The sequence below is a fragment of the Rhodamnia argentea genome, chromosome 1 (assembly GCF_020921035.1).
Source record: "Rhodamnia argentea isolate NSW1041297 chromosome 1, ASM2092103v1, whole genome shotgun sequence".
Lineage (NCBI taxonomy): Eukaryota > Viridiplantae > Streptophyta > Magnoliopsida > Myrtales > Myrtaceae > Rhodamnia > Rhodamnia argentea.
Genome location: NC_063150.1, coordinates 13,203,434 through 13,221,245, shown reverse-complemented (window position 1 = coordinate 13,221,245; position 17,812 = coordinate 13,203,434). Strand labels below are relative to the sequence as shown.

The 17,812-nt window shown below is 41.0% G+C and overlaps 2 protein-coding genes across 5 annotated transcripts; one reads left to right on the top strand and one right to left on the bottom strand.

Annotated features, from left to right (window-relative positions):
• Nucleotides 1–1,288: 1,288 nt before the first annotated feature.
• Nucleotides 1,289–5,057, top strand: LOC115751311 (F-box protein At1g70590). Of its 3 annotated transcripts, none has more exons than XM_030689162.2 (5): nt 1,289–2,000; nt 2,621–2,754; nt 3,375–3,557; nt 3,766–3,934; nt 4,453–5,057. In XM_030689162.2, exons 1-4 carry the CDS (start codon nt 1,391–1,393, stop codon nt 3,931–3,933), a joined length of 1,095 nt encoding a protein of 364 aa, XP_030545022.1. In that variant the 5' UTR covers nt 1,289–1,390; the 3' UTR covers nt 3,934; nt 4,453–5,057. The 3 variants fall into 3 exon arrangements, with proteins under 3 accessions (XP_030545022.1, XP_030545023.1, XP_048141571.1); XM_030689163.2 differs by lacking the exon at nt 4,453–5,057 and adding an exon at nt 4,164–4,184; XM_048285614.1 differs by having other exon boundaries at nt 1,290–2,000; nt 4,470–5,057.
• A 5,654-nt stretch (nt 5,058–10,711) lies between these two features.
• LOC115751310 lies at nt 10,712–12,979 on the bottom strand. Of its 2 annotated transcripts, XM_048284591.1 has the most exons (2): nt 12,888–12,979; nt 10,712–12,826 (listed from the first exon to the last, which is right to left on the bottom strand). In XM_048284591.1, exons 1-2 carry the CDS (start codon nt 12,902–12,904, stop codon nt 10,882–10,884), a joined length of 1,962 nt encoding a protein of 653 aa, XP_048140548.1. In that variant the 5' UTR covers nt 12,905–12,979; the 3' UTR covers nt 10,712–10,881. The 2 variants fall into 2 exon arrangements, with proteins under 2 accessions (XP_048140548.1, XP_030545021.2); XM_030689161.2 differs by having other exon boundaries at nt 10,712–12,931.
• Between the last annotated feature and the right edge of the window lie 4,833 nt (nt 12,980–17,812).

The window sequence follows — 17,812 nt, the reverse complement described above, 5'->3', positions numbered from 1 at the left end:
CTTATTTAAAATAATCATAGTTATTTTATGCCTTTTTTTAAGATAATGATAGCACTTCATATCTTTAGAATTTTTCGTGGTCAAAAAAATAATTTGGGGTAAATTTATCTTAGGTGTTCCAGTTTGAGGTTTTATGTGGTCATAGGTATACCAGTTTGGGTTTTTCATGGTATTAACAAAAAAAAATTATTTCTTTTATAATTTTAAAAAGTTTAGATAATATAGTAAATTTTGGTAGGAAAACAAAAATTAAATTACTTTTCCATAATTGGATTTTGGGAAAATTCCAAAAAAAAAAAAGCCCTAAATGCCATCATTTTTTCAAATAAAGGTCCGAAATAGACCTTATTTTAAATAAGGGCCTGAAGTGCCTTTATTGTGTCAAAGAAGAGCTTGAAGTACACATTATTTCAAATAAGGGCTTAAAATGACAATATTAGTCTTTAAAAAAAGCCCGAGTCACTTTAGTTAGGGGCACTTTGATCATTTACTATTTTCTTTTATTTTTTTTTCCTTTTCCTATTTTTAGGAGATTTTGAAAAAAATGAAAAAAAAAACAAAGAAATACAAGCCCGTAATTGCGACCCCACTTGTGGTGGGGCGACTACTATTGTTGTTGGGGTCACTGCACCCCGCCGATAGCGAAAGAGTGTTGTGACCCTCTCTCAAATCCGAACGAGAGTCGGCAACCCTCGCCTAGGTCCGACCGAGGGCTGCCCAAATCGGTGGGCCTCGTCCTCGCCCGTGTCCGATCGAGAGTCGTGGCCATTAGTCGTGATTGGGGTAGACACCGCCCTCTAACCCACCTCGATCCGATCACGGCCGATGGCTACGACCCTCTCTTGTCTCAAGCGAGGGCTAGTAGGCCCTCACCTTTGATTGGCGGGGTAGCCAGCCTTTGCCGAGGCGTTGATGGCTTTTTTTTTAACTTTTTGTTTTAATTTAATTTAATAAAAAATTAGGTTAAATTTATATTTTTACAAAAATGGCCTTAATCGGCTAGAAAATTTGACCCGTCAATTGCCCCTTGAGGTCAAACCCTTACTTAAAATAATCATAGTTATTTTATGCTTTTTTTTTTTAAGATAATGATAGCACCTCATATTTTTATTTGAATTGGAGTTCATTTAAAGCAATTTTTTTAAAAAAAATGACGGCACTTGTCAGTTGTTACTCTTTCTTGAAAATTTTCCCAGGATTTTTCTGTAGGTACGATCATCTGGAAAAATATCGAAGCGACATTTCAAAGCTAATGACGTGGCAGAACAAGATCGTCTCTCTACTGTTTTCTCGCGACTCGAGGAAAATGCTTCTCGCACGCCGATTTCTCCTCTCTCGCTGAAAGGAAGGGGAAGAAATCCTCATCCGTGATCAGCCGTAGACGACGGTGATGAAGCAGAGAACATGGCCGCATCGAGCGGACAACCCCCGCTTCACCGCCCTCCCGTTCGACGGCTCGAGCGCCGACAACCTCGCCGCCAAGCTCTTACGCCACCGCCAGACGGACCGCTCCGCCTCCAGCCGGCACTTCTCCAAGCCGTCGCCGTCGCCGTCGTCGTCCAGGCTCAGAGTCCTCGGCTCACGCCAGGCTCTGGCCCCCTCGGGATCGCTGAAACCCGCGCCGTCCCGAGACTTCGCGGCGCTGCCGTACGACGTGCTTGCGAGGATCGCCGCCTCGTTCACGCAGTCGAACCTACGGGCGGCGTCTCTGGTGTGCAGGTCGTGGAACGAGGCTCTCCGCCCGCTGAGGGAGGCGATGCTGCTGCTCCACTGGGGGAAGCGATTCAAGCACGGCCGGGCCGGGGCGCGAGCGAACTCAGAGAAGGCTCTGGAATCGTTCCTGAAGGGGGCGGCGCGTGGGTCCACGCTCGCAATGGTCGATGCTGGCCTAATGTACTGGGAGATAGGGAAGAAGGAGGCCGCCATCGAATTGTATAGAAAAGCTGCTTCGCTCGGCGATCCGGCTGGGCAGTGCAATTTGGGGATTGCTTACTTGCAAGGTTGGGGTTTAGTAATTTGGTAGTTGCACTAACCAATTATTGCTTCTTTGAACTAAAGAAGATAAAGGGACTTCTTAGTGTTTGCGCATCGCGGATGGTTTCTTTTGTTTCTTTTTTGTCGAGATTGCATCTGGGGACTTGTGATGTGATGAGGAGATGCTATTGTTGTCCGACATTTTTCAATTTCTAATTTTCTATGCTTTTGTTGTTGTAATTTTTGCTTCCCAAACATTTAGCAAGCATTATCCCCCAGGAGTGATGGTAAATGTTGAACTAGAAGAGCTTGGTGTCAGTTGATTTTCCTGGTTTTAGGAAATGAGATCATATTGATTGTGAGTGGATATCTGAGGGATTTTAGATGGACAGGTTGCTGTCGAGAGTGATTTTCTCCATTCGCGTGAAGGAGATGGTTTTTAACGTATGGCGGCCCAAAGTGCATGAAATGCAAATGGCTTGTTGCTTCAATGCTCAATCTTATCGTGAACTCTATCACGTTTCAAATTACCTTCTTTCTGTGGATCGTTCTGCTCATGACCTGTTTCTTTGAATTATGACTCTCTATTGTGGTTTGGTTGCCGAAGTTTGTATAGATGTTCTTATGATCACTCCGATGCTTGCAGTTGAACCTTCAAAACCTCAGGAAGCTATTAAATGGTTACAACTAGCTGCAACAGCTGGCCATGTCCGGGCGCAGTACCAATTGGCACTTTGCCTGCATCGAGGCTGTGGCCTGGATAGTAATTTAGTGGAAGCGGTATGGTGCTTTTCTGTCTTTTGGACTTTGGTTTTCTGAAGGCTGTGTAGCTGATTAAAATTTGAGAAAGTTTGTTGTGCTTATGAGCTTCTGACATACTGTATAGCGACCCCTTCCTCCCTTCCCCCTTCCCCTGCTGTAAGCACCATTTTGTCTAATGTCCATATATAGATTTTTTTTCCCTGGTTGCTGTCAAAATCCCAATGCTGAGTCTGTGCTTTGGTTGTCTGAAAACTTGGTGAACTTAACAGTGGTGGCGTTTGAATGTGCTGAAGAATCAGATGTGTGGACATGCATTAATGCAGTCGAGGACTGGAGAATTTAATACTTGTAGTAGGCTGCCGTTTGTCCTATTCTTTCAATGTATTTGAACATCATAAATTACAAGTTAAAGAAGAATCTCGGTGAATCTAAGCTCAAGTTTAGGCTAATCATAAAGCAGTGGATGTCCCTAGTAGTCCTTTTATATCACAATAATATCACAATACTGTGCCTGCAAATAGTTCGGCAAGTGTCCATGATAAAAGAAGAGTTCGCAAGTGTTCCGACAGATCCACTGCTTTCTTTTTATTTTCTTTTATCATTTTGTCGCTTTCAATTATCAGGTTCTTTTATTATAGGCTAAATGGTATCTGAAAGCTGCTGAAGGTGGTTATGTGCGTGCTATGTACAATGTTGCACTTTGCTACTCATATGGGGAGGGTTTTCACCAAAATCGGAGACAAGCTAGAAGCTGGATGAAGCGAGCAGCTGATCGTGGTCACAGCAAAGCTCAATTTGAGCACGGGCTGAGCCTTTTTTCTGTATGTAACAATCGCAGGAGACATTGTTCTTATCATCCAGTGTGATTAAGCTACTCAATTTCGTTTTGATGTTTCATTTTTCCATTCTAATATGATGAATGCTGTCTGAGAATGGATATTTAACTCTATTATCAGTTTGCTTACTTGGTCTTTGCACTCCTTAAGGGAATACAGAGACTGATGGGGCCTTTCTCAAACTATATGGCAGGAGGGTGAGATGCTGAAAGCTGTTGTATACTTGGAACTTGCTACTCGAGCTGGCGAAAGAGCAGCGGCCCACTTGAAGAATGTAATTCTCCAACAGTTGTCAGCGCCGTCACGTGATCGTGTGATGTTTCTTGCTGACAATTGGCGTGCTATGCCTGCATCTCGCTGAGGTAGGTATTCATGAATTTAATGTTCCCTTCATTACCATCAAATGGCAATATACGGGGGGCTAAGTTACTGTTTTAGTAGCATTTAGATGGATTTCGCAATAGTCAGCTTAGCTAGGTGAATGTGGTAAACCCAAACACGGAATACATCGCTTTGGGGTCATTTTTCTTCGAGTGGGATCGACACTGTCATGTACTGAAGATGGCTAAGCAATTCACTCTGAATGCATGGGTTGCAAAAAATCAGGATGCAATTGATCTATGAAGTGCTGCGAGCTATCTTTTTGATAATTTGAGTGACTGTAGTGGCACATTATTTGCGGCACAGGTATATGATAGTGACTAATTCCAAATAAATTGCAGATAAGGGTAATTGCATGCAACAGGCTCTTCTGTTGATGATGACTGCAAGAGTAGAGGCAACAGTTGATTACGTTTCAAGCTATCTTTAGAATGTATCATTAACTCGTTTCCTGTAGCACTTTCTTCTATTCTCATTTCTGGTTTTCCAAATGTGTAGGGCTCTCTCTAAGGATTGCTGTCATAGGCATTCAAGTTTCTGAGGGCAAAAGGGACAATATGATGGACCTAGCTGCTGGTCGATGGCTTTCTTGCTCGTGCTCCCTTATTGCACTGTGATGAAGCTGATCTTTCCTAGTAGCTTTTGGAGTGTGCTTTATAGCAGGCGGATGTACAGTTGGTGTTGGGAGGGTTGAACCCCACATGAAATCCTATTGCAGGTTGGAAGACAAGTTTGCCAAATCCGTAAAGACATAAATGGTCCAAGGAATTTCAGTGAATGATGACAGTTGAAACTTGAAACTATTAATCCAGTCCTCCATCCGAATGTTCAATCCAGCTGCATGTCGAAGTCTTACAAGTTTAGCCGCCTTCTTAAATCGATCACGAATCTGGTTGTTGATTAAGCATAGCCTGTTCGATGGTGAGCGGAGTTATGGCCAACACATCCTGTGCCAAACCACCATGATTTGATGTAATTCCTGAAGCTGAGACGTGTGGTAAACCTTCTAAACAAAAAGCATGTCTGGATAGATTTTTAGTTTTTTATATTTTGTTCAGTTATGCAGCAGAAACAATAGAAACACAAATCACCCACTCGCGAACACGCTCGCAAGCGCAAAGTCGGAGAAGAATCTCTCACAAATTCTTAAATTCGAAGGGATAGACTACATATACAAATCTAGACAAACCTAAAATCCATAGCGTTGAGCTTCACGATCGGTCTCTCAATTCTACCTTCAGCAACAAGTTGTAATTCAGCTAGGATAAGGAAGGCTAGGTAGAACCAATGCCTCGCGTAAAGCCACAAATCTGTAAATGACTTTTCCAAACATTGTCCTTCACTCGAGTATTGTGCATTTAACTTCATTTGCATGTAATTCAATCATACTTAGGGAAGTATATATTATGTGCCCGTACATAAACTTGCTAATAGACATATAACAACATCGAGAAAAGTGGCGATGAGGATGAGCATTGTCTTTCGAAGTAGACGGCAATGGTTCGGAGGAGCTTTTTGTCGGAGGAGGTGATGTCGGCCTTCTTGAAGATGTGAGAGTTGTAAACAATGACCGCGTTGATGCTAGAGGCCTGTTAGAAGAAGTAAACTCTAACGATGTAGATGGGGATAAGGTGGACGAACAAAGTCATGTGGAGGATGAAAACCCAACCACACGCCGTCCCCGATACTTCACTCGGTGACATTAACAAGTCCAACAACGACGTTGTCAAGGTCACCAAGCAGGGATCCGAGGAGGGTGTATGGCAAGATCTCCTCCTCCACCCCACCTCATCCGTGTGGCACATGCTCATACGTGTCGTTAGGATCCACTTATATTAAAAAGCTTCTAACATCGACGTCATCATCCTCTTTAGCCCTCGCAATTTCAAGAAGGCCTACATTACCTCCTCCGACAAGAAACTCCTCTAGGACCATTGCAGTCGACTTCATAGGCTGAGACCAAAGTATGGATGATGAGAAGGATCGTAGTGGATCACATGGTTAAATACGAAATAGGCTGTAATCTTGATGTAACGAAAGTTTGTTTGATAACTATCATAGAAAATTTGTACCTTGGTTGCTATTATGTTTTACCGAGCAAAATTCAGTTAGGTACTCATTATCTGATTATATAGCATATTGCACAATCCATAAATGAAAGCATTATGTTTACTAGGCAATGGTTCTATAGACTTGAAGAAGGGAGGTGCTAGTTGGCAGCTGCGCGACAGTAGAGAGCTCTTTTATAGTTTCCATTTGGACAAGGTCCCCGCAGAGCCTATGATGCACAAGTGTGTGGTACACTTCATTCCAATTCACAAACAACTCCCCAATAAAAAACAGAATCCTGATTTCACAGTGCAAAAAGTTTATGACCCTGTTGAAAAGAAGTTATGGAAGTTGACTGACAAGGATTATGCTGACAACATATAACATGAGATGAGATCTCCTCCTTCAAGAAACCTTACAACGCTTAGGAGATCTCCCAGATTTGGATATAGAGTGCTCATGCTGACCACGAGATCTCCCTTATTTCTCGAGATCAACATGTGCACTTTGTATCCAAATTTGGGAAATCTACTAAACATTGTAAGGTTTTTTTGAAGGAGAAGATCTATCTCTTGTTGTATATATTGTCTGCATAACCCTTGTTGGTCAACTTCTTTCTTTTCAATAGGGTCATAATCCTTTCGCACTATGGGACCAAGATTATGTAGTTTTTTTATCGGGAGTTGTTTGTGAATTGGAATTAAGCGTACCACACACTTGTGCATCACAGATTCTATGGGAACTTTTTCTCGATGGAAACTAGAAAAGAGCTCTCTATTGTTTTGCGGCTGCCAACTCCCACCTCGCTTCTTCTTCAAATCTGTAGAAACATCACCCAGTAACCACCATGCTTTCTGCTTTGTGCAATATCCTATATAAACAGATGATGAATACCCAGTAATCCACCAAAAGGTACAAACTGGTTGTAGGCAATTATCAAACAAATTTCATCCGATCGATGAATACCTAACCTAATTTCTACTTGACAAAGGGATCCATTAAGTTCCTTCGGCAGTTATCAAACAAACTTTCCTTCCTGAAAACTTAACAAGAGCTTTTACCTTTTCCTTTGTTAACGTAAAAATTAGTGTCCACAAGCATTGTTAGGAGAAAAAGACTGCACTAAATCACACTGGTCCTCTGTGTCCTATGAGAGCGAAAATATTATGTCCAACATCCGACTTGAACTCTGCAGCATTATTTTTTTGTTGCAGAAACAGATCATTGACCTTATTTCGAATCGAAAATGTAATGGTCGTGTGGACAACTACGAGGTATATGGACACCTAACAATGTAGCAATGGATCACACTGATATCCGACATCGATCTGCCTAAATGGATAGAGATAAGGAAGTCCGATTACCGAAAGAATTCGTGTGTCCCTGTTGATCGTCAAAAAAAATCTCGTTTATTCTTATGACGCAGGACCCCTTGAAGCTCTCACCCAAAAACTCACGTTCACGCCAACAATGACAGTTCGGACAATGTACGAGAAAGTGAGATCGAACGAGAATCACCTGGTCATCTCATGACGGGGAAGATGAATACGAACAGCGATCGACGATTCGATTGCCTGAATTCTGACCAAACTGAGGAAATCGGCGAACCAATCGCAAGCTGGTCGCCCTCCAAATCTCGAATCGATGAGGAAAGAATGTACACTCGCCCATCTCTAGAAGTGCACCTTCTTCCTTTTCTCACGAGCGTAAGTTTTCCTCCGATCTAAATTTTTGGCTCCCCTCTGTTCTCTATGCGAAGCTCTGAATCGACGTCATCAACATCAACATCACTTTATCCCAAACTCTAAATAAACAAGAAAATTTTGATCTTCAAGAATCCTACTATAACAAAATCTATCTTCTCACAACAACTTGCTAACAGATTTTTCCTTTTTTGTAACCTTAAACATCTGTCTTTTATTATGTTCGAATTTTTTAAAAAAAATGAATAAAAGGAATGTATCTAAAAATTGTTCTTGGATGATAAGGTCTGTTTCTAAAAGGTCTTTCTTCAATCATATAATATTATATCTAAGTAAACAAAATCTGATTTACTTAGAAATTAGGGATCCTCTCGAAACCGATCTTACTCTATCATGCATCATATCCAAATTCATTTTATGGTAACATATGTATAATTTGTCAACGCATTTCACATAAGAATTATGAAAAAAGTTATGACAAGCTATGATAGATTAAAAAAAAAAAAAGAAAGAAAGGTTGCGAAGCAAGTTCAAGCCTCGTGTTATTCAATCAATTTAACTTTTTTATGAGGTTTTCGGCAGAGCAACCGGTGTTTGGGCCGAGACAAACACAAGAATATTAGGATGAATTAATTTGGAAAAAAATTGAAAATTGGTCCCAAGTTTTGAGCCTCTAACTTGTATGTTTCCTGTCAAAATATGAATTTGTGAAGTATAGATGTGCCTGATTGAGAGGACCGAAGTTTCGCGTTTCGGATTAGGAGGACCCAACAATGGGACCTTCATCTCAATGGACCAACCTGAAACGTCATTTTCAATAGATTTGCCTTATACAGAAATTAAGAGAACAAAAGAAGATAACCCGAGATGCCGCAAGCTTATATTTAGAGCCAATTCATAAGACGATGAATTTCCTTTATGTAAGAAACATAATCTAGATTAACAACAACAAAATTTTCATTTTTTTTGTCAAGCTGTTTGTTTTTATTTAACTATCATTGATATACCCAACAAAGAATCGGAAGAATGACATCAACCAAAATCAATTCTCTTGAATTCCCTCAGCATCCTTTGTTAAGCAAAAGTGAACTAGGAGAAGCACAAAGCTTGATAAGTACCGGAGCATGACAACAGAAGAAAGTTCTTTTACATGACGGTGAAATCCTAACATATACGAGATAGCATGCACCAAAGCAGCACATCCGAGTCCAGACTTGAACGCTAGAAAACATTTTGCTGTTTTGGTAAATGAATGACTTAGAAAATATTTTAAAATAGTTAGCCAACAAGAAATGTCTTTATGTGGACAATATTTTATGACTAAATATTTTTATGAACGATGGAATGTTTTTCTTTCGTTGTTTTTTTATAAGCGATCAATTTTAGGAAGTATTTTCCAAATCATTCATTTTCCTTGAAATAAACAAAACGTACCAATTGACATCGAATTTCGTCAAGATAAATAAGATATCACATAACAAAATTCACAATTGCTTCTTTTCTTTTTCTTTTTTATCGATGTCGAGCAACGCAGTGGAGACGTCGGTCATAGGAGGCAAAGTACTACCTGTACAGAACCAACGCCAGGCAAGGAAGGCCAAGAGTGTGACCACTGCATGCAAATCGTATGGAAGACGACGAGGCGGTGGATTGGGTGCACCGATGTGGTTTTCGCCGACGGGGTCTTGTTCACGACTTGCAATTATGAGCCGGTCGGGAACTAATGGGCGCACCTATGTGGTCTGCTTGGGTGGGTACGAATTGGATAAAAGTCATCTACCTCGTCGCATGATGCTCCTATTGATGTCTCAACTACTTCTTAATAGTTGATGAAAGTAAAATGACACATATCCAAAACACTCAAAGAGTTCATTGTCGATTTCTCCATGATCGACACGTGCCACAATAGACAGTAATCTGCTGCAGGGGAAAGGCCATCAAGGGCATTTCCAGAAGACTCGGAACATCGGCACAATCACCTAGTTACAATGATATCATCAAGTTTCTGTTATCCGAATCTCCATCATCAGCTGTGAAGAAGAACGATTCCATATTGCCGGTCTTGGGTTAATATGGAGGAAGAAACACTGGCAGGGGATGGTGTCTTGGTGGCGTCAGGCTCCGGGGGGATCCACTTCATGGAACAGTCGCCGTGAGAGGCCGACTTATCGAGCCAGAGAGGAGAGCAGTCTCTTCTCTTGTGGCTCAGAATGGCATGCCAGTCTCCTCCTCACAGTTTCATATGGTGAAAGAGTTCCTTTTTTGCATCCTTTTCAGTCAGATACATGTTCCAGCTATGCTCTGCCCTCCCGTCCGCACAGACCAATCCCTTAATCCTCAGACGGGGCAACATAATCCGATAGACCTCGAGCAAAGCAAAACTGAGTAGAACCTTTTAGCATACCCTTTTCTCCCTACACACTACAAATGGAGGTGACACCCCCCTAATTGTGAACAAAGACAAGGGATGAGATACTAACAGAATATCCAGAACACGACGAACGCCGCAGACCCGCCTAATTAATTATCACCCCCCACAACGACCACAAAGAGATGCTTGCTATTATATGGGTTCGACAGATCAGTCCCTGGGGCCAAAATCAAAGGTTCACTTGCCAACAACCGGCACAAGGAAACAAGGAATTGGTCCGATTTGGTAAAGAAACTAAGTGCATTATTGGTTGGAACTAAAATACACTATCGTCTGGTCTCAGCCCAATTCTGATTTGTGCAACCAAAACGAAGAACCAACAGTACCAGAAGAAGAGTACATGATCAGAAGGTTCAAGCTTGTCAATGCCAGATGTCAAAGTTGAACAAATCCGCTACGGGCAATGAAACAGCTCACCGTATTGATAGACACATTTTCATAGTTCAATATCACTTACCTGCACATAACAGAACTCACCAGTTGGGATTCCAGTTCGATAGGAGAACAATTAAGGCCACAAGACATCTGCTTGCCCCACGCAAACTTAAAAGTTCCATCAGGCAAAAGCAACCATAAAGGCATGAAAACTCTCTTTCAAATTTCAATCCACTGTACTGCAAATGTGCATTTGATGATTGATTTACAATTTTGACCTAGGACCCCTAACCTGTCTGTGCTTATAAAACAAAAGTATATTTTCCAGGTGACCAATGAATGAAAAAAGATCAAATGCAGTTCTTGAAGTTCAGGGCAAGTGTGAATGTATGCGATGAGAATGGACACCAGCATGATACATCTTGAGTTGGTATACGGCCTTGGAAATTAAGTCCCTCAATTCAAGATTCTGCCCAGTTATGGAACGATCTACTCCCTCAAGTGCAGTCAAGACCCTAGCTCTTTCTAGAGCCTCATTATCTCCAGCTTGTATAGCGAGGTAGCAGAGGAGGATCAGCGCGTTCAACTGAGCTCGTTCATTGCCCCTCAAAAGTCTCATGAGAGGAGGGACTCCATTGAACTCAACTATTGCCTTTGAATGTGTTGCGCAGAGATAATTATCAGGACAAGCAAACTTCGCCAGAGAAATGGCAGCTTCAGTGGCCACATCTTCATCTCTGTGGCTCAGTTGGGTTACTAGCGGCTGAATTACTCTGGTCTCTCTTGCTGGAAATGTCCTGGCCAGTGAACCAATGGACCTTATGGCAAGAATTTGCAATGATGGCCAGTCTATTTCCTTGACTATCCTCAAAAGCTGATCCACTACAGCCTTAGCAGCCGGCGAACTCGTCTTAAAAGCCGCACGCCTAAGATCACTATTCAGTTCAGCAGCTGCAGTTATCTCGACCAATGTCATCAAACAATTGTACCGCAACATGTCATGCTCTTTCTCGACCAACTTTGCCAAACAAAGCAATCCTTTTGTCTCAGTTATCCTCCTACTATTGAGAACATTCCCCTTTGCAAGCATCCACAAAGCCTCCGCACAACTGCATTTCAGTTTAAGCTTAATCTCTGGCGTCTCACCCTCTCTTTCCTTCCTCTGACCCCCCAATCTATTAACCCCATCAGATAATGAGCGTGAATGAGAGCTTGATTGAGGGAGATGACTGTTAGATTTCGCCAAAGCGAATTTACCCTTTTCCTTGTTCAATTGAATGATCGAATGTATACTTTGTTTACCCAAATGAACTTTCATATCATCCTCCATAAATGTCTCGAATGACAACATCGATACCAGAGGGCTAATAGCATTCTCCCTTGCAAAATCATCCTGAGCGATGGGGTCGAACTCTGCCATCCTTGCAACCAACCGTGCCACATGTATCTGCACCCGCATAGGCGCATCCCTGAGGACCTTCACAATGAGAGGAACGCCAAGTTCACTCACGATGACCCTGACTCTCTCTTGATCATTGGCCAGGTTGAAAAGTGTGATCGCGGCTGCAATTTGCGCTTCTGGGGCAGCAGCCTCCTTCAAGAGCTTCAACAAAGGAGGAACCCCACCTTCCGTCACAATAATCTTCTTGTTACGGTCATTATCCTTTGCAAGCGAAGCCAATTCATTGGCAGCCTCAATTCGGTCCAACGATTCTCCCATACAAATCGAAGCAATAAAGGACCAAACCCATGCCAAAATCGGATCATTACTCGCAATCGGAGGCAAAGAGAGCACAATCCCGCCACCACCAGGCGCATCAGAGTCAAAAACACTCAATAACCATTCCATATCCCCAACAGAGGCCTCCAGCAGGCTCAAAACTTTCCTAAAATCCGTGACTTTAGTGATCGTAATCAAGCGGCGAATTAGGTTTTGGCGCTTACACTTACGCGCGAGGCTCAGGGCTCGCTCGAGGCTCCTGGCGACTTCTGCTGCGACGCGCCGGAGGGGATGCTCGTAAAGCGGCGTCGCCTTCGAGGTCGTGAGCCGGGCCAGGAGCCGGAGCATCTGCGAGAGCCTCTCCACTTGCTTCCCAATCTCGGCGCACTCGAGCTTGAACGACTTGGACTCCTGGACCGCCGAGCGGACCCGCTCCGACAGGAGTATCGAGTGCGACAGCGCGTCCTCGACGCGGCTCTCCCGCGGCTCCGCCGTCGGCTCGGCGATCCTTGGCGGGTGGAGATTCATCCGGAGTTGCGGACCGATCAGGCGACGAGAATGGTCGGAGACTTCAGAGTCGGCGACGGATGCAAGTCTCGGCGAGGTCGAGGTTGGTCGGACTCGGACTCGGACTCGGACGGAACACGAGGTACAGCTTCTGGCGTGTCTTCATGTCTAAGAATGGCGACTGTCTTTTTGTCAAAGTGCAGAGAGGAGAGCTGAGTCAACACGTTACTTGAGGACGCTTAAGTTTTTTTATTTTTTTATTTTTTTTTGTCTCTTCCGAAAAATCCTTTTTTTAACCAATTTAAAATTATTGATTTTGCCTTCCCCGCTCGTACAAAAAACAAAAAAGGAAAAATGCTAAGGACTTTAACTTGAACAGAAACTGTAATTGGAAAGCAATTTTTTTCTTTTTAACTTGAACAGTAACCCAAGAGAGAAACATTTGTCTTGCATGGTTCCCAGTTTCATGCGAGAGCACTTAGCTCAATCTATCGGTTCGCAAGCTCAATCCAGTCCTCGTCGATTAATCCAATTAAAGACGCGGGAGCGATTGATTCTAAGGAACAATCCATAAGATCTCACATGATTTTGTCGGCTAATTAAGCAACATCATTATCCATTCAAGCTAAGACAAGTTCTGGTCTTAACTTGTTTTAGTGGATTCTAGCTGAAGATGAAGTTATCCGCGTGAAGACTAGCAACAGAGATGCCGACAATTAGGTTGCCGACATTGAGGCGTTTCCAAGATACCGATTAAGGAGTTGCTGATTCTTTTTTGTCGGTTACGTATTAAGCTATCGACTCTTCCCTAGCTGGTTGAGTTCTGTCGCTGATTCTTACATGCCAACTATATTATTGATTCACCATAATAAATGCTTATCGTTGAAGCGGATCAACAACTTATCAATGGGAGGCTATCTTGGATGAAGTCGTTTATGGAGCTGCCCATGCTGATGGACGAATTTAAAGTCTTTGTTATCTCCGATAAAGTGTTTTTAGTCTTGGTTTTTACGAGTCTTTCAAGAGTCAAAGTACTAGTTTTTTTTTTTTTTAACAGAGTCAAAGTTCTAGTTACGAGATGTTTTATTACACTTTCTGGTTCCCATAACTTTAATGTATTTCTATTTCTCATATCGTCTAGTTCCTATATTTTAATTGTTGTCTAGTTCCTATACCATTATTGGTTGGGTAGTTGTTAGTTTTTAATTCATAGTCTATTTCCTATGTTCTATGACCTCTATATAAAGAGGCAAAATCTCAGTTGTAAGACAAATGATGATTTTGATGAATAAAAATATTTGTGAGATTTTTCTTATGTTTGAGTAAATATCTTTGGAGGTTGGATAACTCCTTGGTTTTTTTATTAGTCAAGAGTGGATTACTCCTCGATGGGGAGTAATCCCTTTATCTTTAGCTGGTGATATCTTCAGGCCTTTGATGGTGAGCTTTATCCTCGGCTAGTGATATTTTTAGGCCTTGATGGTGAGCTTTTCTATCCCAAAGCCCTTTCTTCTTGATTGGTGGCGTTGCATTTATGCCATGGCGATGAGCTTCGTCAATCCAATTTGTATCGTCGGTTAGTGGTGCGTCCTTTATGCCCTCGGTGTTGATTCGTATTCTATCATTTCGTTCTATATCTTGGATGGTGGTTCATCCTTTATGCCTTGGTATAGATCACATCTATCCTGCATTTGCATTTGGTTGCCTTCGTTTCACCGACATCCATCCCACCAAACACTAAGATCTGTCCCGATTCTTTCATCCATCACTCAAAACAACATTCGTCCGTCCCGTGCACTCATCACATTTCTTCAAGCTTAAAAACCTTCGCACTCGACCTAAACGACAAATCACACATTTAACCAATTACCCCCGATTAGTTCCTAATTGAAATTAATCGGTCCATTTTTTTGGCACACGGGAATTAACATGGTAAGAAGTATAAAACGAATGTACTGTGATCGAGCAAAAAAATCGACCTTTGTCCTTAGAGGAAACTATTTCTAGAAAACATGATGATCTCAAATGCTATACATAGTCACTATAAATTATCCACTTAAGGCTGCAACAGAACATCTACCTCATAACAAAATCTAAAAATGTATCATAAATTCAAATTGTGGATAATCGCACCTCATCTATAATTAATCTGCTGTCACACGTGACCAACAAAAATGATAAATATTATACAAGCCAAATGGTAAAACATAAGAAAATTGTAAAAAAAGTATTATATCTATTGCACTTTTGCCAATTTAGTCATAAATATTTTAAGTTTGTCAATTGAGTCCTAAATATTTTTTTATTTTTTTGCCAATTCAGTTATATTAGCCGGAAATCACTAACATGGAGGCCGACCATCCTATATGGCACGGCATGCACTAATGTGGATAATTTTTAATGATATCGTAATATATTTTTCAAATTTTTTAGTTTTTACTTTTTTTCCTTTTTTTCTTCTAGTTTTCTACTTTAGCCTCCGGCAAGGGCCGCAACACCTCGCTAACTGCGAGCGAGGGTTGCGGCCCTCGCTTGGCCTTGCCTAGACCTAGAGAGGCCAACACGGCCACAACCGAGGCTGGCCTCACCCATGGTTGCAATGGGCTAGGCAAGGCTAGCTTCATCCAGCCAAAAAGAAAATAAGAAAAAAAAATTAAAAATTAAAAAAGATAAAAATTATTAAAAGATTACTAAAAATTGGTCATATTAGGGCTTGTTGCCACGATAATGTCGATCATGCCCCAACTCAGCAATTTCTAGCTAAAATTGGCCAGAAGAACTAAATTGACACAAATGTAAAATGTTGAGGATTGAATTAACAAACATAAAAGGTATAAGAATGAATTGACAAAGGTGCAAAAGGTTTATAACTTTTTGGATAATTTTTCCATAAAAGATATGAAATAAGAAAAACATGTAAGGTATATGGACTGTATAACTTTGGTTCCCATTTTCCCATAGGTTGCAACATTCATGAGCAACCTGCTTCTTCTAAAAAAACCAGTGTTTCGTTTTCCTTTTTTTTTCATTTGGTAAACAAAAGGTACAAATTAAGTAAATTACATTCTAAAGTCTACAACCCCATCTTTATCACTAAACAACACATGAGGTAGTTCCCTAAGAGGTTGCAAGTAGAACATAGTATCTATTCGCTCAGCTATACCAGTATTGGCAAACATATCAGCAGGACGATTGGCTTTCCGAAAAATATAACAACTTTTGAACTCACAAAAGAGAGCTCAGGTGTCTTCTAATGTCTTTAAGTAGTGTTGGTCCCTTGTTATCCGCTATACTCTCCTGATTAGCAAGTTTGGTGATAATTTTGGAGTCCATCTCAATGAAAAAGTTCATGAAAATCATGTTCTTTTGCTATGGTAAGTCCCAATTATAACGCCCATAATTCAGCTTGTGAAGACGAATATATACAAAGAAATGAGGTAAAACTGCCAAGTCAGTCACCCCCTTCGTCTTGGAATAATCCTCCAGCTCCTGCAAGTGCAGGATTACCTTTAGATGCTCCATCCTTATTCAGTTTAATCCATCCCGATGGTGAAGGATCCCAACAAGCGTTTCCTTTTCGGCTTATGAGGAGATGGAGCATCTGCGGAACAAGAAAATTTTTTGTTGGCGATACAACCGTAGATTCCATGCCAAAGGATTTAAGTAGCCAAAAGAAAAGGACACCTCGTGTTTCATAAAGGGAATTACAGTCAACCTTAGACCAGAAACTCAGCCAAAACTCTGCATCAATCAAAAATGAGGTTAACAAAAGGAAGAAAAATAACTGAGGAATATAAGTATCATCTAGAGGCTTTTGCCCTCCTTCAGGCCCTCCAAACATCAACCAAATAAGCATTGAACACCAGCGTCTCGCCCGAAAAAATAACTTCATCATTCTTCGAAATCCTGCATTCCAACAGCTCCTCGTTGCCATCATAGGGCGTTACCTATCATATATAGAAGATCCAACCATCAGTCATAGCATGGACTAATCTGCTCGAAACAAAGCTCGATCACGGAGAGTGTTACAGCCAGAAGCACAGAACAGAACAATCTGTGATGACAGACAAAATGTGCGCGCAGCTTTCGAGTTTTCATTTCGATATTACCACAACCTAAGAGCATGTGTTTCATTCAAACGGGCGGCGTAACGAAGTGTCAATGTCTACATCATCCTTTGTGTCTAAATTCTTATCTAACTAAACGGACAAAACTTTTTAAAATGTCCTTTGGGCTTTGTATCTCGCCGGTCTACTTGTGGTTTTTGGTTAACACTTTGTCAACCTTAAGACAAACTTAAGGGTTTTATGAAAATAGGCGCAGATGACAACAATGGCAAAATGTTTGACAAAAAAAAAAAAGCAATGGTAAAATGAAGAAATAACTCGAACTAACAAAAATTTATTACTAAGACAATTAAACAACAAAAAAGGTTAATTAATACCATCAAAGACTCCAAACTAGTACCCGTGTCACATATATCTCAAACTGATTTTTGTGTCACAAAATTTTCCAAACTAGTAAAGTCAAACCACATTTATCCCAAACTAGTGCACATGTACCATATTTATCCCCAAAAAGCTTCCAATTTTCCACAATTCGGGGTACATGTGGCACAGATGTACCAATTTATGATTTTTTATGGTCTAGCCCAAAATATAAACTCATGATTGCATTAAAGTCGCATCAACTTTTTTATGTTTTTTGGTCACAGCATCAACTTCACTTTCTCAATTTGAGTAGTACAATAAAATCAATAACGGGATATCGAATTATACTATTTATCTATTATAACTTGATTGTAATTGTTGTAAGTTCATTTATGTTTTTTCAATCCAGTTATTATAATCCGACCAAAAAAATATAGTTAATACAAATATCCAACTAAATGCAAAAAAGAAAGAAAGAAAGAAAGAAAGAAAGAAAATAATTTGAAATGCAAGTTTTCTTTTTTTCTTTTTAGGAAAAACAAGGTCATTACGATTCCATTCTATCAAGTTCAACCGTGATATACACCGCCTTAAATTCAGTCAGCCAGACCAAATTGATCATCAAGCCTATTACATATAAATAA